Here is a 27,928-nt window from a genome sequence, read left to right on the forward strand (position 1 = left end):
AAGTTTTGAAATTAACAGTATTGGTTAATAGACAACTTTTTGTGCTGGCCACATCCAAGCCAGGCTGTGCAATCAACAGGAAAGATAAGAAGGTCAAACAGGAAGAGCTGTGCTGGAGTCAGTTTTGTGCAGAGCTGAGGAAGGCAGGGATCTGCCTGCTCTTTCCCAGCATGTTACAGTGGCTCAGACCTCGAAAAGGTAGGGGAAGTTCTGTGCTCTATGTCTACATCTCCCTCTTTTGCTCTGTGGGTTTATTGCGGATGTGTTGGAATTGCAGCCAGTTAAACGCGTAATTTTGGTAGTGTTCTGTTCTTTGGTGTGTCTATAATGAAATCACTGGAAAATATGTGTAAATGTGATCTGTCACAGTTATGAGAACCTGCTGGGATTTTCTGTGCTGCTCTGTTTCCCTCTTCTAGGTAGTGTGGTGTCAGCTGAGCTGCGATTCAGTATCAACAGCTCCTACTTTATTCCTCTGCATTATCTGCCACAGGCCAAATTCTGTCACATCTAGCACTCAGAATGAAGCGCTGAGATTCACAGATGCCTTTTATAGTTTTCTAACAGTGATCTGATTTTCATTTAAAAGCATCCCTAGAGTTTATGCTTATTTTTAAGCAGTTATGAGATTGTGGAGTTTAGTCTCCAATTTTCCATATCTAAACTTGGAAATTTTGGACATGTGGTGCTTTTAGAATTGTGTTAAGGATGGAAAATATATTTCAGTGCTACTGAGATAGAAGGAAAATTAATCTTAGGGAGGGCTAAAGCTTTTAAAGGCATCTATTTCATCTCTGAAGCTTGCTAGGGCTTTTTTGTTTGTAGACCTGCTGGGAACAATGATACTGCTTGCAACACTGTTTACTGAGAATTGCTAACTAACCTAAATCTACTTCCTTGATAAAGGAGTCAATCTTCCATATTTGGAAAACACTAGATTCCTAAATTTGTTTACTCTGATTATAGACTTGCTTACTTTTCTGTGGAATACATAAAAATTGAGCATACAGAACCTAATTTGGATTTTTTTCCTGACATTCATGGCTGTGACTGAATTTCATAGAGATTGAATCTGTGATTTACTCTCAAAAGAAAAAGTTTGTAATGATCTTGGCTTTAAGATGTTTGTAGCTTAATAAAGAAAATGTGAAATGTTAATTGAAACTGGAAGGAAGGAATAAAGTAACTACTCTAGAGTCAGTTTGGGAAAATGACCTAGATTAACTTAGTGTGGCAGAGTTGCAAGACAGGTCTTTAGTAAGTCATTAATACATTGTCCTGAGGCTCCTGGAAGGATGATGGTAAATAAAACAATATTGTATTGCATACAGGTTTTGGGCACTACTTGGAATAAAGGCCATTTTTGTATACCAGGTCCTAGTCTCAGAAATATCTACCTTTAGAGGGGGAGAGAGAATCTGGTTCAGTGAATATTATTTGTTTTCTCCTACAAAATGCTTTAAATGGGAATGAATTGGTGTTCCTGTCATCCACAATACCTCTTAAAATAGTAAAAAAAAAAAAAAAAAAAAAGGATGGGGAGAAAAACAACCCTCAGCCTACATGGAAAATCTCAAGCTATGCATTTTTTTTTCTGATTAGCTGAGGTTTGAAAACACTCTGTAAAAAAGGAAGCAGCCACACAGAGAAAAGCATGATAAAGGAATTATTCAACTTCCAGAAGGAAAATGTGTCTCATTTCCACCTGATCTTCAACAGCTGTTGGATGCTGTCCTTTCCTGCCTGCTGTGCCCTGAGAAGGGACAGGGAAGGAGGAGTGCCCTTCTGAGCCTCAGACAGTGTGTGGGGCAGCACCCAGAGCTGGACACGCTGCTGGAGTCCAGGGAGCTCAGGCTGTGGGCAGGGAGGACACCAGAGCACCCAGCAGCTCTCGAGGTGTTGAGCTGTCCAGCATCTGACTCCTCCCTGCTGCCTCCGGAGCTGGGGTCCCCTGGGCAGTGGGGAGTGCCACAGCTTCACCACATGGCTTTTATTTTGAGTAGAGGTTGGCTCTGGGTTCAGAAAAACAGGAAGATCATTAAGTTCTATGGCTAACATCCTGCACCAAATAGGAATGTTTTGGTCAAGCCTCAAAGAGCATGAGAAAACCAGTTTTATCTAAATTATAAATAAAATGCTTAGTTGGTACACATAACCTACACATAAATGTAAATTGTAAGAACTAGTTAGAGATGACAAGCTTTAGCTAGATCTTTAATCTTGAAGAGCTTAATCTTGTATTTGTTGCCATCAACAAATGGCTAGTTGCTAACTTACCTTATTACTCACTAGCATTATAGGTTTATGAAAAAATCTCTAATAATGAGAGTGACTCAAGCACAGCAGTTTAATATTCTATAAAGCTGTTTTATATTGGATGAATGTTTTTCTCTGGTTCTGTGCCATTAAATCTGCTTTCATTTGTGGTGGAACAGTTTAATAATTGAGAAAGCATCGGCATAATAAATAGGATAATTATACTCTAGCTCTGCTTATGTGTCTTGGGGTACTTATATGATAGTTAAAGGGAAACAATAACAGCACAGAGCTATAATGTAAATTTCTATGAAATCTTTGTCACTTGGGACAAAGTTTGTGTCAGGATACATTTAGATGCCAGATAGACATTCAAAAGGGCCTAGGTAGATGAGGAGCCTAGCTACAGCAAAGTTTACTATTTTTTTCTCAGTACTTACACATAGCCATGTGGGTTGACATTTGGTGGTTAAGGCAAACATTAAAAAAGGGAAAGGAATCTGTAGAGGAGAACACAGCTGCTAAAAATGTTTGAGCTTTTCCTCTGTGCATCTTGGAGGAACCCAGAGGGAACATACATAAGGACATACCTGTTATGCTTTTCTTTCACTCATTCTGATTTTTTTCCCTTGGCTTAGGCTCTATGACTGAATCTTCTTAGAGAGATTATATCCATTTTGATTTGTTCAGGTGTCCTACTTGTTCTTACAGCACCAAGCTTTCTAAGTTCATTCACAGACCTGCATATATGTTACTTGTACCTACAGAAGCTGATGCAAATTTTATAAGTATTTCTTCTTCAATTCAACTTAATTCTAATATTCCAGTCAGAGTATGTTTGTTTTCCAAAATTTTGTGCAGGATGATATTTTTGTTTGTGGACAGGAGCTTATGGAAAATAATAACCTGAATGCTGAATTTAATTTCTGGGATTAAGGGTAATCCTGATCTAAAAATAACCACTGGGTTTGGATTCATAGGACAGTGTAATTTCAACAACCTCACTTGGACCTAAATTATCATTAATACCAAATATTTATATCTTAATCAACAGGAGATACTATTATTTAAAAACACATGCAGAAAAGTATTTAATTTCTAAATTTGGAAATTGGAATGCATTACATATAATCCTGTTACAGTAATGAAAAAAATGGTGTTAGCTACTGTCATTTCTTCAAGGAAAAGATCAGCTATATAAATGGAAAAGCAGATTCCTGGTAATGCGAGTTTGGCCTTTGGCAGGCCTGTATTTGTAATCATTTATAACTAGGTCATCAAGTCTGATAGGGAGTTTTTCAGTGTCAAGCAAATATGTTAATGAAACTGTTCCTTTGTGAGAGAAAGAATAAAAATTACTTGTGTTTGAGTTACTACCTGTGTTTCATAGGTGTATATATGTATTTTTACACATAGCTTTATATAGAGAACTGTGATAGAACACCAAAAGCATCTTTTGAAAGTCAGCCTTAGCACTCTGATAGACACTTTTGAATAAATGGAAAAATGGGACAATGAAAACGTTAAAGCAAAATCCAGCCCAGATTTCTTCATACTTCATTAACTTGTGGTAGATAGTTATGATTTAATTCTCTGAGCTGGTCATACAACCTGTAACTATACCTCATTAATTTTCTGTAATTGCATAACTTGCCTTGGTCTATATATAGTTCGCTGCTTTTTCAGGAAGTGTTCATTTGGGTAAAGGTTTCAATGACTGTAAAAGAGTAGGAAAGTTGTACAGATACATCCTGCTGTGTGCCTGCCTGCCCTGGCTGCTGTTGTGCTGTTCACATTGGTACTTGGTTTGCTCAGGTTTACGGATTTATGATGTGAAACTTGGAGGGCAAGAAGTGTTGGAAGGCAGGATTGTGAAGAAAAAAGCCAGAACCACGTGCTTTGGGATATCCCATTTTATGGTAAAGAGAGAAGGGAAGCGTTTCTTGACCAGACTGAAGGCAGGTCATAAGTAGATACTGGTTGACCAGGCACTAGTGTGAGGCTTTAGCAGAGCAGAAGTGCATCTTTCATCTACAGCTTCAGATTTAACTGGTTTCTGCTGGAAAACAAATGAGATGAAATTTTCCAAAGATCAAAATCTTGGACACTTGTCATGAATGCTGATCATTAATGAGTATGGCTGGAGTAAACACAGAGGAATTCAGATTAAATCCAAGTGACAGAATAAAGCAAAATCTATCATGTGGCTTCATGGAATCATTTAGAGACATGTGAAAGCCCACTGAGGAAAAGGGTGTAAATATCAGTTGGTATTCTGGTTATGTGAGTCACGTCCTTTGCAGATGCTCTGGCTGGTGGTTTGGCTGCATCTTCCTGACCCTGAAGTACCTTGTGCCCAAGAAATGGGATTGCAGGATGCCTCACCTCAGTGGCTGGAGGGAGCAGTGAAACTTTCAGCTACTTGTGCTCTACTTCCATTTCTACTCCCTTTTCCTGATCATGCCAAATGGAGTCTTGCTGCCAGACTCAGCCTCTTGCTTCAGTAGGGCTTCATTTTTCTGCTCTTGGATCCTTGGATGTCTGTCTTCCTGCACAGTGGGTTCCTGTGGAGGATTCATTCTTTAGCTGAATTTATATAAGCCTTCATTGTTGTTTGAATTCAGCATGCAGTACTTGTTCCATTCTTGTCACCTTTAGAAAATGATGTTTTTCCCCTGCAATTCCTCTGTTAATGTGAATGATGTTATCCCTGGGAGGCTCAGCTTTATAGCTGGCCAAGAATGAATAATTAGCAGTGGGCACATTGCACTTCAGGCCTTGGATTGTTGCTGTTAGCCAAGTCTATTGCTTTGTTCCTAAACCAGCAATGCCACCTCATTGCAGGAGCTTTTTCTGGGATAAATTTGGGTGTTACACAACAGTTCCTTCAAAAGAAGCCTATAGAAAAATCTTTAATCCATATTATAATTAAAAATAACTCCTGCAGGAGATGGACAGTTTTTGAATATGTTCATCTTTTCTGATGCTTTTTAAAAAGAATGTTATTGATTTTTTTTTTTTTATTTTCCCCTTTCAGGTTGCTGATAATGTTCATTGTGTCACTGTGAGGAACTTTAAATTATGGAGAGTTTGGCAGTGGCTGGTGGCACACCTATGCTCAGCACTAACACCATTGTCCCTGCTGTGGAGGGAGAGCAAGACAGGAATTTGGAGGGGGAAGAAACAGAGCAGGGAATGTGCAGGTGTGACCACAAACATGTGGAGAGCAATGCTGCCATCAGCTCTGGCAGGGATGGAGATGGGATGGACACGTTGCGAGAACAAACGGGTAAGACCTCAACAATACATCCTGGTGCCTCTGCTCCCGACTTCTCATGCTTGAATTACTGTGTTTTGAATGCTGCACAAGCTGAGAACTGTCATGTGTTTTTCACAGAATCACAGAACCCAGATGGGTTTTTTTTAATTATAAGCAGCTATGTTTCTTCCATAGAAACGCTGCATAGATTGGACTATAGAACAATCTACACTGAAATTCACTTGGGGCAGGCAAATGGATTATCTTTTAGTAAGATAAAAGATGAAAATTATCAGAACCCAAGAGCCAAGGTACTGAAATAGAAGTTTTTTCTAGCACTTTTTGCTATATCTGTAAGATTCAGAAACCAAGTTTCTATTTTAATAGTTTTTTAAAGTTCCTTTTTCATCAGAGGTGTAGTACTACCTTTGTGCAGAAGAAAACCTACTTTGTGGGGTAAAATCCTGCAACTCAGAAGGACTTTTTGGGTGGAGGAGTAGAGTGACATAGGTAGGTGTCAATGGCTAGGCTCTTTGTTTACTGCAGGTTCAAGAGCTTTCTTAATGTGGAAATACTTCAGACAATCATGGAAAAAACTATCCCATTTAAAAGTATATGTCCTGTGACTTGTGCAATGCCTTTCTGTCCACAATTGCAATGCTTCTGACATTAAAGACATGTACAAGCATCCCAGGGCAGTATAAAGTTGCTCTCTAGCTTTCCAAGAAGAATGCAAGACATTCCACCAAGTAGGAGTTCATTAAGTTTTTGAACCTAATTATAGTACTTTAAACAGTTTAAACATATTCAAACTGTATTTATAGTAACTCTTACCCTTTAACTCAATTTTAACAGCAAACTATTATTTTAAATTAAACTGATGAGTAATTCAAATGCTTGCTGATAGCCTTTGCCCTTTTCTAAAAGTCACAGAAATGGATGTTAATGTCTTGATAACTACCTTTCAAGGAACTTTATAGTTTTTAATATCAAAATAATAGTGATAATAGTTCATATATCGAAAACATATGCTAATTTATTGTCCTTGTCAACTACTAAATTATTATCAAAGTGATAACATGTTGTCAAAGTTTTGACAACTTCTGTGTTTGTAATTGTGACTAAAACCAGGAAAAGTAGAACTACAGTTAAGTCTGGTCCCAGAAGCTCTAGGGGACTTAAATTTAAAATGTTTCCTAAACACAGTCAGCCTGCACTGTGGTGAGCCCACTATCAAATTTCTATTTAAAAACAAGCATCATATAGTCCATATTAAGAAAATAAAACCCCAACCCCAATGCTTCTGTCAAACACCCAGCCAAACCTATACAAAGATAAAGTATTTGGAGATTTAAATTTCTAGAGTGTGTGTTAGTAATAGGCCTTAAGGACAATGTTTTCAGTGCTTACTTGCTTTCCTTTTAAGGTGGGAAAACCCTGTTTTATGTATCCTTATTTATTTGCATGACTTTTTTTGTGTAACATTCATAGATATACTTGAGGGAAGATGCAAAAGACTTTGAAATTACCATGTCCTGCTATATTACAGGGTTTTTTTAAAAAAAGCAGAACTTCATAGGATAATGTCTTGGGATACATGAAAATTGCCTCAGAAATTTTCTACTAAAAATGAAAGATCTATTTCTCTTTTATTCTTAGAAATATGATGCTTTGTCTTCACTGATATTTGCCCAGGGAACCTTGAGAAAATGGAAGTGGTTGCAGTGGGTGTTTTATCAGCATAAAAATATATCATTCCCTGAAGGACAGGAAGAAACATAGGCTAAAGGAAAAAAGAGATTACTGTTAATACAAAAGATACCTTATTTGTGATATTTTTCTGCAAATTCAAATCACTAGATTGTACAGTACCCCCATGCAAGTATTACATACACATGTAACAGATAAAGAGATGAGTTACTTTTCTCCATGTGTTAATTGGTACAAGGCACAGCAATTTCTGCCATTGGAGCATCAGTGGGAGCCATTTTTAGTATAGGTGTGAGGGAAGAGAAAATTAGGTCTGACCCTTGCTGCCTCCCAAATGAGAATTGTCTTTCAACCAATTCTCCATCTTGAAATTTCACATCAAAATGATGCAATAAAGATTTAACTTCCCCCTTTATCACAGGATGCAATATTATGCAGATACTTTTTGGTGGGTCTGGGAACTATATAGCAGGAAGGAGAGAAAATAGTTCTACTCTCTTAGGAATTATCTGATGCATCAAATCCTTAGAAAGCAAGGGGAATTTTGTTGGGGTTTTTTCAGTGTGATTTGTAAGACTTAGAAAAGGCACATAACCATTCCTTTCATTTATTGTAATAGAGTGTTCTCCAAGTGAAAAATGCGTGAATGTCAGTTCAAGGACCTTTCCCAGTCAGGCAGAGAATTTTCCAACTGGTAAGGCATTTTTTCCCCTCATCCTATCTTTATATTATAATGCTTTTCTCATAGCTTACTTTTAATTTTTGAGACAACTCAACTACATCAACATTTGCAGTCATCACTCCTGTAAGGTTTATAATGTATTTCATGGCACCTGTGAAGTGACCAACTTATACATAAGATTTGTTGAGAATCTGTCATAAAAAGAGGGAGCAACTGCTATAAAAACCAGAAATAATTTATGTACTATGTTGTACTGGTTGCAAAAAAAAAAATGGGGATACAAATAAAATGTTCATTGCTTATTTTACATATGCCCTTCAATCCTTCAAATGTCTTATCTTTGAAAGTTTGTGGCTTTTCCAAGTATCTATTTTTATTGTTTTTGATGCTGTATTTTCAGTGAAGTGTCAATTGAGTTTTTCAGTAAGTGGGTTCAGTAGGCTTCACCTCTGGAGAGCTGATGGCAGGCACTGTGAATTGAGGGTTTTGGCACATTTCCCTTCTTGTGCCATCAAAACCAGCTTTGAGCTGTTCTCTGCCTTGACCTGACAAATCACATCAGTGGCAGACTTCCCCAGGCATATGGTTATTTCTAGTCAAATTATTTGTGCTTTATGTACCTGCTTGTCTTGCTGTGTACAGAATTTGCGTTCTTTGTGACTGGAGGTATGGGTCAGGGATCATAGAAGCAGACAGGAGATTATAATGGGGTTTTAGACCATATGTCATCTCTATAAGGCATTATTATAGGGTTTTTTTTTTTGGAAGTAGCTGTTATTTCGTTGTTTTAATACAATGTAATAATTCTTTCATTAGCATTAGCTTTCTATAAAAAGATTGTGTGTCTACCATTACCTCTTTACCTCAGAACCAATTTGATCATGTGAAATGAACATTTACATTTTCCAGTTAGACTTCCTTTGTGCTGGTATGTTTTATGTTTTCAGGTAAAACAAAAAGGTCAGTAATTCTGCTCTAGCAGTGATCTGAACACCATTCAGAGACTCCAGTTTATGTCCTATGTGACCACAGCTTAAAGGGAGAGGCCTTGTAATTCAGTAACACAGGTTTATATTTCTGAGCCGCTCTTCTTGACCTTAAAATAATGAGTAATTTAGGTGCAAGTCATGGTAAAACTCCCGCAGACATGGGTAGGAAACCCTCTGGGAACAGATCAAGATACAGCATATTAGACTATAATGTGAAAAACATCTATTTTACTGGATTAAAGTGTGAAACTCAGAGGAGGGGGAATATTTTAGTATGCACAACAGTCCCATATTGCTGGAAGTGTGACCTATTTATGTACTTTGCAATTGGAATTCCTCTTGACTGGGTATTATTGGCTTATATGTGCCCATCTGGGTGTCTGAAAACTTATGATTTACTGTTATTGAGCTAAATGAATGAATTAATGTGGAATGAAAGCAGCTTTATCAAAGACTCTCTTTATGTGAGAGAAGCTGCCAGGAGCTGTACCCTTAGCTGTAGTAAAAGCTTCTAATAAACAGATGCAGAGAGCTTGGGAATAGGTATCTAGCTGCTTTTAGATGTGCTGGGAAAATCATCTATGTGAGCTTTTAGTTGGACTGTTTAACTTGGTTGGTACTGTTCAACTAGCTCAGCTGAGAAACAGCTTTTACAATATTTGATTTACATGAGACTTCTGTAATAGTGGGGGTGACATGTGAGAGAGCTATGAATTTAAGGTTAGTGTGAAGGGTTGTAACATGCTGAACTATCTGTTGTTCAGGTTTGGTTTTTTTTTTGCTATGCCAGTATCAGTTTGCTTTGATTTTTGATATGTATGAAATATTTGAAGATCTGGGCATATTTGTAATGCCCATAGCTGTCTAAAATAATAAATTTCCAATCTACTTGTTTTTTCTTTTTTTTTTTCCTTCTCCATCCATAAGTATCAATTGTCTCAAAATTGTTTCATGTTAGGCTCCTACAGCTACAGGATAATAAAAATGTAAAAGAAACATGCAGTAGATCAGTGTTCTGTGTGCCTGTGTCTGAAGCTGAAAAAATATATCCTAATGTGCTTTCTATGATTTTGAGGCAGTTTCTGGCTCTCCAAAGCTAATTCACAAACCTTGTAGTACTGAAAATGGATATTTTCCTCCAGATATCTCCTTGAAGTTAACAATGGTAAAAAGGAAGAGTGGGTGTCCTGATCCCAGGCTCCAAAGACAGCTCAGAGGGCAACTCCGTCTTCTGGAAAATGACAGCAAGGAGGTGATGGCTGTCTTCAGTGTAAGTCAATAGCTTGGAAATGGTTTTATTTATTCAGACAAGACCCCCTGTGCTACTGAAATAGTCTGCAAGATATTTGGGTCCTATTTCCATCTACATGCTGGGTGGTTGAATTTGAGTGATCCAGCCTGAAAACATTTAGGGGCATTAGAAATATTGAATTATTGAAAAAGACTGGAACATCAAATTGAACATCAAGGAAAATAATGGGGCTTTGATTTATTATAATTTGTCCCTGTATTGACTCATCAGTTTCTAGACACTTGGATTTATTTGGCATGCTAATTTCCTGGGAAGCTCACTGCTAAGCCTGAAAGAGAATAGCCTAAGCATTGGACTTCCTAGGGCTAAATGGCCATAACTTTAAATAGCATACAATTGTTGGACAAATTTTATTACTGTCTTTAATTTTTTTTGTATATGGGAAACCTGTCCTCTACAAGCAATAAGGTTTACTTTGCATAAAGGCTAGCTTCCTTCTCCCTCTTGGAAAAAAAATCAGAATGATATCATTTAACCTCTGGTAAGTCATGTTTTGTGCCATGTGTTCCAGCCTCCTTCACTATAGCAAACCAAACTACTGAAATCTTAATTAGTTATGGTTTTGACTTACACAAACACGTTTCTACACCACTTCCTTTCATGTGTTGTGATCACCCCACCACCAAGCTGCTGACTTTGTGGCTGTGCAAACAGTCTGTACTTCTGCTTCTCCGCTCTGGATTGTATACAGAGGGAGAGGGAGGAAGGAAGATGGGATTGGGATGTAAAGGAAAAGAGCAAACAAGTGGACTAGGTTTGTGGCCTTATTAGAAACAGACTGGAAAAGGCTTTGAAGGAAACAAGACTGATAATGTTAAGCTTCGTTAGAATGTTGTTTTGATATTCAGCAGGGCATGAAGCCCCTGAGGCTGACATACTTTAGCATGTGCTGGCAATTTATTAATAGATTTCAGGCTCTCATTAATATGTAATCTAGTGTAGAAAGGTGCATGCAGAAGATCAAAGCAGTGATGAGACATGACTGCTGAAGAAGCCTGGGTTGGACTTATATACTTTAATGTGTTCAGATTGTGTGAATTGAAAATATGGATGTTAAACAGAATTAATTCAGAGATATTTTAAAATTGTGTGGTAACTGTCATAAAATCAGTAGATCAGTCCCATCTTAGTTGAATTCTAGAAAAAATTTGAGACAATTTCTTCCCTGCTGCCTACAGTTAAACTCAATTTCTTGATCAGTCCTTCAATTGTTTCAAGCTGCATTTCAATTTTAATGTGATGGGAGCAAGGATGTAGTATTATCACACCTGTTAGCTTTACATTTCATTCATTCTCTGTGATTCAGGTACTTGTCCCATAAATTACACAGTTCTTTGTATTTCCCTGAAAGGCAGTAGCCAGCATCACTGAGGAGCCCTGCTTTTAAGCTACAAACTGGAGTGCAACCAGGCTCTATATTACCTGTCTCTGTCTAGAATCCATAAAAATGTGTTTTTATTTCACTTATTTGGAGGTTTATGTAGTTTTTCCTTTTAGCATTTCTGGAATAACTTAAAAATCCATCCTTACCACTTACAATTATCATTGCTTATCTTTGTTAAAAGTGTAATTTAATGCTATTCTAGCAATGTGAACCAGTACAAATGAGGATAAAAATATCTTACTACAACTTTAAAAAAATAAAAATAATACTTCAGTATATTTTTTTAACCTAAAAAGAGTAAACTTAGAAATAATTATTCAATACCTCTTCCTGATAAAGACTGGAAGCAGGTTCAAAGTTGCATCAAAGGAGCTGCATGTTTGTGTGTGTACAGAGCTCTGAGGGTAATCTAGATTTGGAGGCTGTAGAACCTAAAAAACCCTGAACTATTTCCTTTCTGCTATTTAATATTAATGCCCACACGTCTGGCAAAGGCAGTTCCCAAGCTGTGAACCACCCTGTGTGGAGGATATTCTTGGAAAGAACTACTATGTGCATACCTATATATATTTATATGCATACATATATATATATACATTTGACTATGTGGTTATTCGTATAACTATACACAGATATTTCTGAATTAGACAAACCTTCAGTCTCAGTGCAGTCTTCTTTTCCTCTGTAAATTAACCTCACTGAAACTGTTGGTACAATTGCTAAGCAAGAGTCAGATTAAAATTTGGCTCCCTGTAGGGTAAAGAACAGATATCTTGTGCAGATAAAATCCTGGATTTTTTTTTTTTTGTTCTTAAGGCATGGTATTTAGCCTAAGTGTTACCTAGTAAGAAATTGTGCTTAAATCTGGTGTAATTGTAATTAAAGTATTTGTTTTAATTTTTAGGAGCTTTCTGCCAGACTCCTGTCTATTCACAGTGACCAAGATTTAATAGTGGTGACATTTAAAACTTTTGAAGAAATATGGAAGTTTCTAACCTACCACTCACTGGGTAAAGTTGTTTGACCATACAATAGTTCAATCTATTAATTTGTATTCAATGACACACAATTTCTGGGAACTTGTTGATCACAATTTTGTGATTTACACACTGTGCATTAAATAATAATGGAATAGTCTCTAACTCTCTGAAAGTTTGTATTTTTGTGAAATGCTGTAAAATAATAAAGTAAACAAACTGGATTTTCTTTTTCCTAGGTTTTATAAATCATTGCATGGAGAATTTATTCCTAGACCAGTCTTTCTGGCTATATTCCCAAGAGGAGGAAGATGCAGGTATTGAAGTCTGTATAAATGAAAAATCATTAAATTTGATGTACAGAAGTCTGCTAGTACAGGAAGGTAAGACTCTACTTAGCCTGCTAAGGCTAGGCTCAGGGAAGCATCTTTATTTAAAATCCCCAAATCAGACATTAAAACCTATTCAAATAATTAATGAAGTTGAAGTTTAAATTTACTCACTCCAAATGCACATTGTAAAGAGAAAAGAAAGGAACAAATGCAGATTAGGTTCAGTGAGATCATGAAGGGATTAAAGAAATTCATGTGCAGCTGGTGCATAAATGGATACCAAAAGGATTAGGAAGTGATGTACATTTCAACTTGCTTAATATTACTGGAGATTCTGGAGATGTGCAGGAGAAGGATTATAAACAATTGTCAGGCTCATGTGTTTCTCCTAAGCAGCATCACCTGCAGGTACTGCCAGACAGGATGGCAGGATAGGTGGATTATTTGTGCAGCAGGGGAGTATGTGCTTCATTAAGACATCATCTCTGCATTTTTATTTTTTTTACTGAAAGACACCCTAGACAGAAATGTATGAATATCTGACAATAAGCAAGAAAATTCTTGACAAAGATCAGATTTTCAATTTCTAAATTAATATTACTGATACTCTTAAAGACCATTTCAGGGCTTATATGACACCAAAACATTACATGAAATGACATCTGCTCAACTGCTTTTGTTTTAGGATCTTTTTTTGTTTTGTATCCTGATAATACCATACAAAAGATGATGGTTACAGACAATGAAACAACTTATTTTGAGACTGGGGCTTCTACTGAAGATTCAGCAGGTGGATCAGTGGATAGTGACATGCCCATGTGGTCTAAGGCTTCTCTGGAGCCACTGGAGCCTTTCCATCAGTAGGTACCTGACTCTACCTACGTATTTCATATACATCTGATTCACATATGCAGGTCTGCTTAGAGATGCCTCTACCTGGGGCAGGGAAAAATGGCATGGATTTCTCAGTTTGGTTTGTTTTCCTGAAGTAGCAGTACTTTTACTACTAATATTAATCAAAACGTCTTAATCAAATATCAATTAAGTGTGTCTGAAGTGTATGAGCAGTGCTGAAATTGAAAGCTAATTTTGGGAGGGATACATCAGTTTTCATGTGTATTTTAAGTAGGACTGATATTGTCACAACATTTAGTGAAGTGTTCTATACACTAACTTCAATTTCTTTTTCTGTTTTCAGATGGTTTCTTAAAGGGTATTCTAATCCCATTGATTTTGCATATAAAGATGAATCTAAATCCATCAGAAAAGTTGGTAAGAAACTTGATTTAAACATCAACTTTAAAATAACCCAAACTTACTCTGCTTTTGCTAAAACAGACTCTAAAATGTTCAATAATTTTTGTCCTTTGTATTAGAGTGGGGAAACACTTTTCAAAATTAGTTTGCAGTCAAGTTTGTGAGAGTATAAATTTGTCTAAGACAGTCACTTTCTAAAGCCTTGTGTTTTGCCTTTTGCCTCCTAAATACCACACAAGGCAGTACAGAGTAATTGAGTTGAGGATGCCTCAGAAAATGCACCACTGTAATTGTGGATCTTTCACATGTATGCTGCTTTATCTTATACTGCCAGAGAAATAAAACTTATACAGATGGTTTGAGGCTAGAGAGCAAATATGGCTTGTTTTCTTCTGTGGTGTCAGTTTTAATACTGTACTGACTGGTATATACCAATATTTATCCCATAGGGATCGTTTTAATTGGTTCAAAATTGGTTCAAATGCTTTACTCTGGCCCAAGTTCAGAGCCCTTTGTAGAAGGGAAAGTAAGGACTTGAAGCATTTCTTTTTGCTGCACCATGATGAAATCTGATAGAATTGTGAGAACATTCTAGGCTCTTCTTTCTAATGACTGGCAAATGAGGATTTTCATGCTATTTACAGATCTCTACCAAACAAAACCAATGAGGTTTGGGTGTTTTAAATCTTGTCACAGCAGATATTCAACTCACAGGTTCCAGGAATGTCTTTTGCTAAATATATTCTGCTGAGCTGCTGTTCTATTTAAGTGCATTTCTGTTGTTAAATTACTTTATCTCCAAATATTATTTATCTCCTTATTACACAGCAATGGGATCCTGTCTAGCTGTGATGAATTATGAAAGTATTGTGTCAGAAGAGCTGAGTTTCCAGGAAGGGGACAAAATTGAAATCCTTGGCTACTTCATTGAATGCATGGAATGGTTTCTTGGAAGACATGTGTTTACTGGCCAAATAGGTTTTGTAAAGACAGATCATGTTAAGCTGGACTTATCTAGAAATAAGTGAGTGGTGCATATTTATATCTCATAAACAAAAAGGACCTAGTATACTAGTTTCAGCTTTAAAATGCTGAACATTAAATTCAGGGTGTGGTTTTGTTTTGTTTTTGTTTGTTTTTGAGGTTTTTTGTTTATTTTGGGCTTTTTTGTGTTTTGGGGTGTTTTTTGTTTGGTTTTTTTTGTCTGTTTGGTTTTGGTTTTTTTGTTGTTGTTTAAATGTGAATTGTCATAGCATGTATCAGTCAAAACTACAAAGGAATTGGAATATGAAGTCTGATAAATGTTGTGAAATATTATTAGTCTGCAGCTGAGTGTCTTCCTGGGAAAATAGGTTGCTGGACTTAGTATATTGGTTCAGTTTCTATTCTTTGGCTCACAAGACCCAAGCAGCTTTACCCTTGCAGAAGGTTCTCTTGCTGGTCCCTCAAGACCTATGATAAACATCTAAGTTCTGTATTTTTTTTCTAGTACCCTCAGTTATACACCTCAACTTGCTTCCAAAGGGACCTTTGAAAATAGTTGCTAAAAATGCAGACTGAAACCTCTATAAAGGGTGTATTTCATCATGCATTGGCACCTTGTAAATAGGCCACTCTTATTACTATGCCTGAACTGTTTGCATGCTGAAACAAGGAGTTCTTAAATGCTGCTTGCAGGTCCATTTCATATGTAACTTAAAACTTGTATTTGAAAATCAATACCATGAAGTCCTTCAAGACTCATGCTTCTAATAAATACTCATAAAATGCTGTACAATGACACTGACAAAGCTTTCTCTGATAGGGCAGAAACTGTTAGCTGTGTTAAGTGTGGTTGCTATCAGTTTATATGCATATATTATAAATTGACTGAAACTAATTTTGAGCACAGCACAACCTGTAATGTGAAGATTGTATTAGTTTCTCTAACAAGTTCATATTTGACTGATGCAGGGAGCTCCTTAAGCCAAATCTGTTTTCAGGCATCTTCAAAGTTACTTCTTTCCTTGCTAGACCACAAGATCTGGATTTTCTTGAAGAAGAAGAACTATCTTTTTTTTCAAAAGAAAAAAGTTTGGAAGAAATAGTACATTTGTTGAAACGAACCTCCATCACAGATGTTTGCTCCGTGTACAGAATAGGTAAGTATGAGTTTTACTCCTTTTTACTGCACAAGATACATAAGTAGTTTCTATACCCTTTATAATATTTTTTTCAATGACATCCCAGCATTTGTGCCTATTTTGAAAAACTCTATTCATTTGGATATTTGATATGTCATGTAAAAATCCTTTACATTATCTTTGCTATTTTTCTGGTATTTCAAGACTTCTCCCAGCAGAGGATTTGTAAATCTTTTGTCTTTTTTCCTTTGTCCTGAGTGAATTTAAACAACAGGCTTTTAAAAACTCTCTTATTGTGCGGCACAGATCTCCAAGCCTTTTACATGACTGAATTATAAATTATAATTTCACATGGCTGCATTATAAAAAGCAGTATTTTTACCCAAACTGGCTGGCTTTTTGTCTTGGGAAAGATAGCACAGCATAATAATTATTGATAGCTAATGCAAACACACGCCTCTTCATACTTGATTTAATTTTCAAAGGTATAGAAAAGTAGCAAAATCTAGTCATAGAAACATCATTTCTGATACAGCTGTTATTACTCTGTGCTGTGCATAAGCAATTGGGGTAACAGGGGTTTCACTTTTATAGGCTTTCTGTAAGGCAGGATGATGTAATGGTCTTGTTGAACTGAAGAGAGGCAACAATTTCTTATTCCACCACAGGCTGTTGGTGATGCTTGTCCAATTTTTAACAGAACTTTGTCTCCATTAGTGCCACCCTGAGAGACAGGCCCATAGGCTCCAGGTTGAAAGGAGCTGCTGTGTAGGTTGGAGTTGGGTGCTTTGGTTTAATTCTGTGAATCAGAGCGTGTGTGTGAGTGTGAACAGTAACCAGGGCATGTCAGACCTGCTGTGGCAATGTGCAAAATGCCTCCACATCACACCTCCTGTGCTCTAATGAAAAGCCTGGGAACAAAAGCTCAAACCTCTAAGCACTAAAAAGCATGTCATGGGCTTAATGGACATACTGCTATTTTTGCTGTCGCACATTTTTCAATAATCTCCCTAATCTTTGTAAGTACCAACTCCATTTGCACCTTCCCCACCTCATAGTACCATCTTTACCAATTTTCTCTTAAATAGCTCAATTGATTCTCATAACTCAGTTTATCCAGAGTAAGCATTTTAAATATTCACTTGACTTTTTGTTGTGTGATCTGACTAAATGAATTTTCAATTCCTCTGTCTACATCAATCTACTGAGAAGTATTTACTTATGAGCACTTCCTTGATTAGATATTTAGAGCATTAATGTACAATGTTTACAGAAACATCTGTGCCCTTCATCCACTAAAGTCAGGAAAGCATTTATAAAAATGGTCATTCTCAAAGGCTAGTAAAGTAGCTTTCCAGCAGCTTAAACAGAGCTTTAATCAGTCTGTGTGTCTCTGCTTTTGTATATATCCTTCATACCCTCAGTACCATTTCCATTGCATCAAGTGTAGTAAAGACAGCGAAAATAGTCCTGAAATGCAGCATGACAACTGAAATGCCTTGAGAAATATCTGCTACACAACATAGCAATTCTTAAATGTTCTACAGATGTGCTATGTTTAAGTATAAAGCTAGATCTATAGTCATAATGGCTACAGAATAAGATACACAAGATGAGTGATTTTTTTTCAACCACCTGCTATTGGAATGGCTACAGAAGTCTGACACTTATCTACACAAGCAACCCTGAATAACTTCCCACCTCTCTCCCCATTACCCTGGGAGTGACACTAAAAATATAAGGGCTCCTTGCTATCTCATTTTACGAGTGGGTTGTGGAGAATGTTCATATCTCTGCTGCCCACTTGTATTTTAATGCAGCAGAAATGCCTCCCCCCTGCAGGGCAGGCTGGCTCCAATTCTGACTGTGACATGCTCCCCACCTTTCTGAGCAGAGGTGGACACATGATGATAGCCATGTGGAATCAGTGAATTGGCTCTGCAGGAGGGCAAGTCCCTGCTAGCTTTGGGACACACTTAGAATATTCTTTTTCTTCTAAATTTCCAGGATGTATCAAATTCTTCTGACATTAAGAATTATCAACTAAATATAGCCTTATTTTAGGAGATTTAAAACAGAAAAGTAACCAAAATACTATAGCTAATATAATTTTTTTCTTTCTTACAGATGAATTAGAAGAACCTGAATTTCAGAAAGATTATGAATGTGGTAATACTTCATACACATATAATTTTTACATAAAATTAATGAGACTGCTGATATTTTTTAATGTCTTTGCCAGCTATTCTCCTTCTAACGTCTCTTCACATTCTAATTTTCTTTTCTTATTGTTTGCTTTCTGAAATTTTTGCTTTAACCCTTTCTTACTAGATTTTCTGTAAGACATTGCGAGTTTTCACCAATATCAAATGTCTTTCTTGGGACTTGTTATTCAGCTGCAAATTGTATGACTGACTTTCACTGATGTGACACATGTGCACCACCTCCCAGCCCTCCACATTGTTTATCAAGGCAAAATACTGCTTATGGGGCACCTGGCAACTGCTGAGTTTGAATTCCAGCAGATTTTTTTGTCTGCTAGAAAACTTTGTCCCAGAAATAGATTTCCCGAAGGAGATATTTTGTTGAGGATGCAGAATTATTTCCCTTTGGCATTTTGTTGCTAAGCTGTCACTATCATTACTCATATTGTACTACATTTTCCTAAACACCAATTTTTATATTTATGATTCTGCTGCAGTTTCAGAAATTAGTCTAAGGGAATTGAGCTCTAAATCTGTAACTTCAACAAGCTCCTGTTGATCTGCAGCTGTATATTTATGAACTTACTATGACTGTATACTCCAGCCCTAATCCATGCCCTATTAACTGGGCTGGAAAACAGTGGGAGGACTAAGAATTACTGGCATAGGCCTTTATTATATTTATAAGGTATTCAACGATGTTGCTACTAGGAGAATTTTGATCAATGGCCACATCAGTTGCCACAAATTTGTAATTTTGTGAAAGATAATTTGTATCAGCAGAGAATCAGGGCTGACACTTGATTGATAGAAGAAATGCCATGACACAATACCCAGGCCTGGCTGGCTAGGACAGGACAGGAGAGCAGAACCTTTGCAGGTGCCCCAAGCACACATGTAGGCTTCACCAGCTCAAATAGCACAGTCCCACTCCCTGCCCTGGCAGGTGCCTTAGCAGGCTGTCAAGATACAGGCATACCCTTACTCTACTTGGATGATTGAATTCTCATTTCCCTCACACCTTAAATCCAACCAGCATCCATGCCCTGATCCTGTGCCCTTTATCCAGCCTCCCTTTCAGACCCTGGATTTTACTAGATTTCCTTCTGCTTACCAGCTAGTCTGAGTTGTATTTCTTTGGCAGATCTCTTGTTCACATACACCTGGAGAGAACAGAGAATATACACTGACTGTAGTTTTTAGTATACACAGACAAAAGGCAGCTTGAATTAATGCTGCACTTCAGTTGGATGAGTGCTGGATCAGGCCCAGAGCCTGGCCAGACAAGTGTACTGATCACTAACCTGCTTACACATGACAAGTTCTGTTTATTCCTACTCCTCCAGTCTCTCACACTTGTTCATCCTCTTGCTATCTTTTTACACCTTTGGCTTGTCTCCTAGATGTACTGTTAAGAAATCACGGTATGTTTACATAATGTTTTCATAACATTATGTATATATAACATAGCATCTTCACCAACAAATGTTTTAGTTGGTCTATCAAAGATCTTTGTGTGAATGCATACAGGAAGTTGTGATCTGTAATTTATTCTTAAATTTCAGAAATTCCACGCTCACCTTCTAGCCCAGGATCCACTAGCAAAAATGGCAAGATAGAAAAATTGCTGAAGAACTTGAAAAATTTGGAGGCCACTCAAGCTGAAGAGCCAGCTGCTGAAGGGAAGGAATCTGCTGGTTCTTCAAAGACTGAAATATTTCCTCTGCCTGAAGGGCCTTGTTTCCACATACGTCAAGAAAATATTCAAGCATCTGACATCTTTGAGCCACTGTTACTCTTTTTAAATCGGAAGGAGTATGAGAGCAGCTTCAAAAGCCTGTATGATTTCTATTATTCATTTACCAGTAGCATGTTTCATGGGTTTTCAGAAGAAGAAGAACTGGTTAGTTTTTTAAGATTAGCGAGGGAAGCAGCAAAGAAAGCAGGTCTGTCCTGGGCACTAGCAAGGCTGTGCTTTCTCTTAGGCAGGCTGAGTGTCAAAAAGCTGAAGTTTTCCCAAGCTCGAGTGTATTTTGAGGAAGCACTGAGAGCAGTAGCTGGAGGGTTTAGTGATTTGTACTTTGTGATTGCTCTTTATACAAATCTAACAGTCATCTACTTGACCCAGAAAAACAAAGAAAAGTGCACTCATATTTTTGACAAGGCTGCATCACTTCTCATGGGAATTCCCAACTACATTTGCAGTGCTGACCTGGAATCAGACATACTGAAGTATGCTCTGAAGAGGACAGTTTTGAGCCAGAACAAACATGCAGAGGCAAGAGCATGCTTTCTGCTGGCAAAACATTACAGTGCACGCAAACAACACCAAGAGGCGCTGCCATTCTTGGAAAGATTTCAGCTATTGCTCAATGACCTGGGTTTACAAAACAGTTTATCCAACAACTGTTACTTCAAACTGGCAGAGTCCTACCATGAAAAGTGTTTGCCACACATTGTATTAAGCTGCATAAAGGTTACCTCTCCCCAGAGCTCCAGTACCTTAATGGATTCCCTGAAAAGGATTGATTTAGTCATCAAAAATGCTCCCAAACTATATGGACTGAGAAAACTCAGGCAAATATTCCCATCTCAAATTGCACCTTACCTCACACAAGCACTTTCTTCTGTGTTTACTAATGAGGAGGAAGGCCTGTGCAGCATTATCTATCTCTGCTTAGCAAAGCTGTACAGCCACCACAAACAGTATGCAAAAGCCATTGCTTACATGATGAAAGCACTGGACTCTGCCTCTGCTAAGCCAGAGGAAACTATCAACTATTTGGTTTCACTTGCCTGGCTGTACGTTCTTTACAAGCAGTATGATGTGGCTTTAGCCATTTTAAATGCTGTTGTAGACTCTGCATGGAGCAGTCCTCAGCAGCTCGGCATCGCTTACAACATGCTTGCCATTGCTTTGAAAAGGACAAACAACACAAAAGAAGCTGCTGAGAGCTACTACAAAGCACTGTGTCTTTCAGAAGAGACTGAGATGACCCATAACCAAGCCATAGCCCTGGCTAATTTTGGGGCACTCTGTCTGCATGCAGCAGCCAGCAAGCTGGCAGAACATTATTTTATGAGGGCAGTTAAGCTATTCTGCAAGCTTCCAATTATGGACTGTGGTCAAGACTTTACCCAAGTCCTCCTTCAGCTGGGATGTTATTATGTTGGTGGGACCGAAAGAGAGAAAGGAAGGTTTTACTATGAATGGGCTTTTTTAGTTGCACTGGAGACAAGTCATCTGGAGAGTAAGTATATCTTTTATAAGTCACAAAATGTACCCTGTTTGGGAATGTTAGTTATACATGTATGTTACATCTGTATTTAGAAGAAGCATATATTTGTTATTCTTCCCACCATGACTGAGGCAGATTATGCAGGTAAGGTGACTCTGTTACTACTTTATTTGGAAATGAAGTTTGAAGTAGCCTTTAGCCTTTGTTAACTTTGGGGGTGAATGAAATGGCAGTGGGATATTCTTGCTATGATTTCTGCATTTTCATTGTCTGTTCTGTAATTTGTGAAACAGTGAAAATGAATAATTTTAAAATTAATTAACTTTGATTTTAAAACAGAGATTGATGTTTGTATTTCCAATCTATTCTCCTAGGTCAACTACAAGCCATTAAACTGCTGTGTCAGTTCTACAGTACAGTTGTTCCAAATGAGACTCAATGTGTCATCTACAATGAATATCAACTATCTTTAGCCAGAAAGATGTCCAACAAAGTTCTGGAGGGACAAATTTTGGAAACCATTAGTCAGCTCTATTTGTCTTTAGGAACAGAAAGGTAAGTCACGTTTAATGACTTCTTTCATTCTGATTTTAACTTTTCCATCCTGAAAAGGATCTCAATTTGTGCAAAAGGTGAATATGACTGATTTGTTTTTTTCTTTTTTCTGACGGCTTTGGTAATATGCTTTATCAGAATTGAAAAGTCCAGTGCTAATGGAGAATTTTCTTGTTTCTTTTTAAGTAACTATAATCTGCCAAGGGAGATAAGATGTTCTGCATGGATTAGCACCACCTCAAAAACCAATTTATTTTAAAAATCTATGTAAATACATTTTAAACCTATTACGTGTTATGCAGCTCTTGATGACTCCTATATGAGGTGATTTGTTTTCAATGATTTTTTCAAGACTTTTTTCTTTTTTAAGACACCAAAGGACATATTCCAAACAGGTCAGGCATTAAATTGCCTCTGTGTAAGTGTTTCTATTCAAGGAAGGGCTTTTATCAAAACTTACATAAGTACAAAGCCGATGAGCGAATCTGCATAGTTTCTTTTCTGCAATTTCTATATTACTCTTATTTTCCAAATTACCAATTTTTTTCCTCTGATCTACTGAAATAACAAACTGCACAAGTTAAATTATAATAGTAAGTGCTGTGGAAACTTAGTTTTCTCTAAGAATGTTTAAAGTGTTTTTTTAAGGCTACTTAGATTTCTTTTTTTCCTTGCAGTATTTCAAGGAGTTTAGATTCAGATATTTTCAAGCTTGCCTCAGTAAGGATGCAAAATATTCTCAGTCATGGAAAGAGAACAAATGCCTATTTTAGCTTTAAGTGGCTGTAGTTTGAGCATCTAATGTGCTTAGTAGGTCACCCAATTTATTTTGATTTGTTAGGGTTTTTTAATGATCTAGTTGGTGACCATCCTTTGGAGAGACTGAAGACAAAGGAGCTGGTTAAGATTTCAGGCTGCCTGGAATTTGCAGAAAGTCTTCACTAGTTGGAGAAGCTGCTGCTTTGTGTGCTTGTAGTACCTGGAATTTGTATTATCCCAGCAGCCCGGCTCCCAGATGTTGACTGTATAACAGTAGTTTGCTACCGAATAATAGCACAAACTCAATATAGTATTAGGCCACAGCATCCCAGTATTCTTTGTGTTAGCTGCCCTGAGGAGCAATGGAACTCTGCTCTTCTGCCACCATGACTGTGCAAGTCACATATTTTGTCATGTTTGCGTCTTGTGCTCAGAAGAAAATGCATTGGGTCAAGGTGATGGGAGTCTAGTACAAGGTGGAGAAAAGAAATCTCAGACATCTCAAATCTGTCTGGTATAGACCACTGTAACATCAATCAATCTGGTCATTTAAGTACTTCTAGAACTGATCATGACATGCCCCATTCTCCTCAGCCCTACCACTCTCCTCACAGTTTCTCCTGTTTTTTCAACAATTCCTGATTAGTCTGAATTGCACTTAAGTCAGATATGTAGATGATTCAAAAGAAATAGATGTGATTTCTTTGACATTTTTAGGAACAATCCATAAATGATAGAAGAGTTAAAGACAAGGAAAAACTTTTCTACTTCTCACAACTTTGAGCTAGAAGAAGGACACAAATAAACCATCATATATATAAAAATAATATAAAATGTAACAGGAAAAAAATTATGGATAACCTAATATAATATGTCATTATATATACAACATATTTATATAATATATAACAATGTAATAGGCAACAATCTAACAGGAAACATACATGGAACAAACAAAGAGGGGGAAAAAAGAGTTCTTTAGTTACAAGTGTAATATAGCTGAGAAATTATAATTGCGCCTTAAATAGGGGAAACAGAATGTCTTTTATAGTAACATTTCTTGCTATGAAGAAAACCATTTGCAATTCTGAAGAACCCTTCCCTAAGTAGCACTTTTCTGTTTCAGGGCCTACAGGTCAGCTCTGGAATACACCAAAAGAAGCCTTGGAATATTTATAGATCTCCAGAAAAAAGAAAAGGAGGCATATGCTTGGCTCCGGGCAGGAAAGATATATTATGTTCTGAGACAGAATGAGCTTGTGGATCTTTATATTCAGGTGTGTTGTCAACACTTACAGGCACGCACATGGTGTCAGTGTTGTGCAGGTGGCATGGCAAGAGTAAGTAATTAGATACAAAAATATATATTTTGCCAGTTAATGTCCTAATCATTCAGTGACACCATTCATGTAATGCTCAGCAGATGAAGGGAAAATCTCAGCATTTTCCACTGGTGATCCATTTTAATCTGTTGCTTGATTCTGGAAGGATTTTGGGCAGTGACCTTTCTTAGTTCTTGTTAATTCTGTGTTTCCTCAGCACCATTTACCAGCTCTACAGCACCACAGCAGTTCCACCACACACGCATGCTACATTGGTGGGTAACAGGGAATAACACCTTAGCATGCTGGCTTGTGGGCCAGACTCCCAGGAAAACAGAGTAGCTTCTTTAGAAAGCATTTCCAAAGCATCTGAATCTTTCCCTCTGTGGCTATGCCTAATAGCCAAAAATGATAATAATGACACAGAGCCAGCTGGGGCTGCTGTTGTCCTCTCACCTGTGAGAGGTCTTGCACACCTCTGTGCTCAGGTAGAAAGGACTTGTATTATTAACTGAATGAAATTTGAAAGCTAAAGAAGACAAAGCCAGAGCTTTGAAGACTCACAGCAAAGATTCATGCCTTATGCAGAAGACATTACTATTTTCTCTGTCAATTACTGAGGATCCTGGTATTCTTGCTTTGCATGCTGTCTTATTAAATCCTTTTTGCTAACAAGACATGTATTTATCCATGAGAGTAGAATAGTAGACCTGCATTTACTTATAGAAATGAGTTCACAGGCTTTTAAATCTGCAAATAGCAATATCTTACTTGTAATTTTAATTTATTATATGCGTGATCTAATTCAAATTTACTATGTGGCAGCCATCATATATGCTGTTGTTTTTAAAATGTCATGTGCTGACAAAGATAGCAGGATACTAATGCCAGAAAAAGGAAACCAGGTTTTTGTTTCTTCTTCAGCACCTGCCACTGCCTCATTCAAAGACAGGGTACCAAATAAGAGTATGTTCACATCAAATATAACCTTTCTCATTATTATAATAGGAAAGATAATAAAAACACTTTTGTAATAGCTGATACTTATGACTTTTCAACCACAGAGTAAACATGATTTAATTTCTTCCTTTCCTTCCCCATTTCTTGTTTTCAGGTTGCTCAGGATGCTGCCCTTTGCACAGGAGATCCAAATTTAGGAATGGAATTGTTTGAGGCTGCTGGAGACATATTTTTTGATGGTGCTTGGGAAAAGGAGAAAGCAGTGACTTTCTACAGGGTTTGTGCAGTTTTTCTGCTGCATTGATAGTTATGTACCTCCCACCATAGCAGCATTCTACAAATGCTGAATCAAAAGCTGAACCTCTCAGCCAACTGTTTATAACCTATTGCAGCTGTGCGCTTGTTATGGTGATAGTAGATATCACCTGTTTCAAATCCACTTCTGGCTGTAAGAACTGTTCTAAGCAATCAGCAAAATGGAACCAGAAATTACCTCATTTGATATAAATGAGAGCAAGTTGGTGCACATTGTGGGGTTCAGCCATACCTAAGCTGATGTTGTGTGTTTCAGGACAGGGCTCTCCCACTTGCTCTTCGGACTGGCAACAAAATCACTGAACTCAGATTATGCAATAAATTGGTGGAATTGCTGATGAATCTAAAGGCTTATGAGGAAAGTCTGGAATATGCAAGAGTAGCTCTTGTCCTCAGTGTAAAGTTAGGTAAGACCAATTTCCATTATAGCTGAGTATGAGTGATACCTCTGAAAATACAACAGAACTTTAAATTTAAAGTTTTCTTCCCTTGCATTCAGTCATTTCTTGCCAGGTTTTCATAACACTACCATAATTGCCATTTTTTGCTTCTATTCAAGAATGAGCAATTTATTGCTTCCTCTTGTAAATTAGGATCAACTGAAAAACCTTTGGTAGAGCACAGAATCAAACTTGGAATCTTATGTCCAAACTGAGTGTGCTTCTAAGTGCCAAGATAAAATACTTATGGATAATACAGTCCTAAGAGGCTTTTGAGTATATATACTTTCAGATTTGCCCACAGTCCTGATTGTGAACCACCATAAGATGGAAAAATCAAAAATTACAGGTTTTGTTTCAAAAAAACTATTCCTGAAGTTTGGAAGCTGTTCAACTGATTAAGAACTATCTTAACGCTCCGTACAAGCACAGACAGATTATTTTCAGACCAATCAAAATGACCTTTGTCATAAATTTTCATGTAAAATATATATTGGGATGGGCAAGGGAGTCTTTATTCCCATTAACTTTCTTTCTTTCATTTCTTTCATAATAAACTATTTGTATTCTTTGTAAGTATGCACTGTGTGCATAAAAATATTACATACATGAGAGATGAATGTAGTTATTTCTTAAAATCCCTGACACTGTCAAATCCTATGGGAGGAAATTCAGAAATTCCATAGGATTTTTCCTGAAGGGCAGGTTTTGACCATATGTCTCTTAAGCAAATGTGGTCTTATTCAATAAAAGCTCAGCAAATTCAATACAGAAATTTTTTAAAGGTAGCATAGATTTGAGTACTTTATCTCTGTTTTTATCCTGACTCATGTTATCTCATTAGGAAATCAGCTAAATGAAAGAATAGCTTACCATCGCCTGGCAGCCATCCATCACCATTTGGGTCACTGTGAACTAGCTGAACACTTCTATTTAAAGGCCTTGTCCCTCTGTTCCTCTCCTCTGGAGTTTGAGGAGGAAGCACTCTATTATGTCAAGGTGTACTTGGTCTTAGGAGATATTATATTCTATGACCTTAAGGTAAGAAATTTTAATGATTTGTGTAGCAAATTTTTATACCGAGTTATATTTCACAGAATCAGATTTTGCTATTTGCTAGTTTTGTGTGTTTGGAATGTAAACAGTAAAATGGGAAAACCTCAAAAGCTGAAAGTCTGTATTATTCTTGTGAGATACAAACCTGAGCTCTGCAGTCCTCTTGCACTGGTTGTACTATCTTTGAGCCTCTTATTTCAGGACCCCTTTGATGCAGCTGGCTATTACCACCTGGCACTCGCTGCTGCCATGGACCTGGGCAATAAAAAAGCTCAACTGAAGATTTACACCAGACTTGCTGTGATCTACCATAACTTCCTTGTGGATCGGGAAATGTCTCTCTTCTTCTACCAAAAGGCAAGAACCTTTGCAACAGAGCTGAATGTAAGGAGAATAAATTTAGCTCCTGATCAGTGTTACAAGAGCTCATAAGCATTTTTGGAAAATGCAGCCTAACTACTGTGGAGGTACCTAAGGAAATACTGGCTTTGTAGGAGGATGAAGGCTGCATTCAGTGACTCATTATCTGTGTGCTGTAAGGTGGAGCTCCTCATCCCAGACTAAATTACCAGTTTATATGACAGTGAACTACATTTCATTGTCTTTAAGATACAGTCTTGTCCTTGTTGTTTAAGGATCTGTCTGTGATCTAAAACCAAAACCCAACAGTCTCTTTTTTCCAAATTACAATTTTCTTTGCTATATCTTTCTGCCTTGATGGATACTGAAAAATGATTAATGCATAGATTCAATGAAAAATATTTAATAAAGTGTTACAGAAGAAAAACCACTCAATA

General features: G+C 37.2%; 1 protein-coding gene across 4 annotated transcripts; it reads left to right on the forward strand.

The window, feature by feature from the left end:
- The first annotated feature begins 95 nt into the window (after window positions 1-95).
- On the forward strand, window positions 96-27,928 carry SH3TC1 (SH3 domain and tetratricopeptide repeats 1). Of its 4 annotated transcripts, none has more exons than XM_033513673.1 (18): window positions 96-198; window positions 5,294-5,545; window positions 7,845-7,919; window positions 10,039-10,166; window positions 12,497-12,602; window positions 12,809-12,952; window positions 13,587-13,761; window positions 14,100-14,173; window positions 14,987-15,182; window positions 16,172-16,299; window positions 18,409-18,450; window positions 20,051-21,736; window positions 22,099-22,279; window positions 24,165-24,378; window positions 25,475-25,597; window positions 25,892-26,042; window positions 26,920-27,116; window positions 27,333-27,928. In XM_033513673.1, the coding sequence occupies exons 2-18, from the start codon at window positions 5,338-5,340 to the stop codon at window positions 27,561-27,563; spliced, it is 4,059 nt and encodes a 1,352-aa protein (XP_033369564.1). In that variant the 5' UTR covers window positions 96-198; window positions 5,294-5,337; the 3' UTR covers window positions 27,564-27,928. The 4 variants fall into 4 exon arrangements, with proteins under 4 accessions (XP_033369564.1, XP_015481380.1, XP_033369565.1 ...); XM_015625894.2 differs by having other exon boundaries at window positions 24,165-24,315; XM_033513674.1 differs by lacking the exon at window positions 7,845-7,919.

The sequence above is a fragment of the Parus major genome, chromosome 4 (genome assembly GCF_001522545.3).
Source record: "Parus major isolate Abel chromosome 4, Parus_major1.1, whole genome shotgun sequence".
NCBI classification, from domain to species: domain Eukaryota; kingdom Metazoa; phylum Chordata; class Aves; order Passeriformes; family Paridae; genus Parus; species Parus major.

Bases quoted from the DNA above. Each gene is read 5' to 3' on its own strand.
- SH3TC1 (XM_033513673.1), top strand. From the start codon at position 5,338: ATGGAGAGTTTGGCAGTGGCTGGTGGCACACCTATGCTCAGCACTAAC. The intron at 22,280-24,164 runs GTAAGTCACGTT...TTTCTGTTTCAG, and splicing joins TTGTCTTTAGGAACAGAAAG to GGCCTACAGGTCAGCTCTGG. The intron at 26,043-26,919 runs GTAAGACCAATT...TTATCTCATTAG, and splicing joins TGTCCTCAGTGTAAAGTTAG to GAAATCAGCTAAATGAAAGA.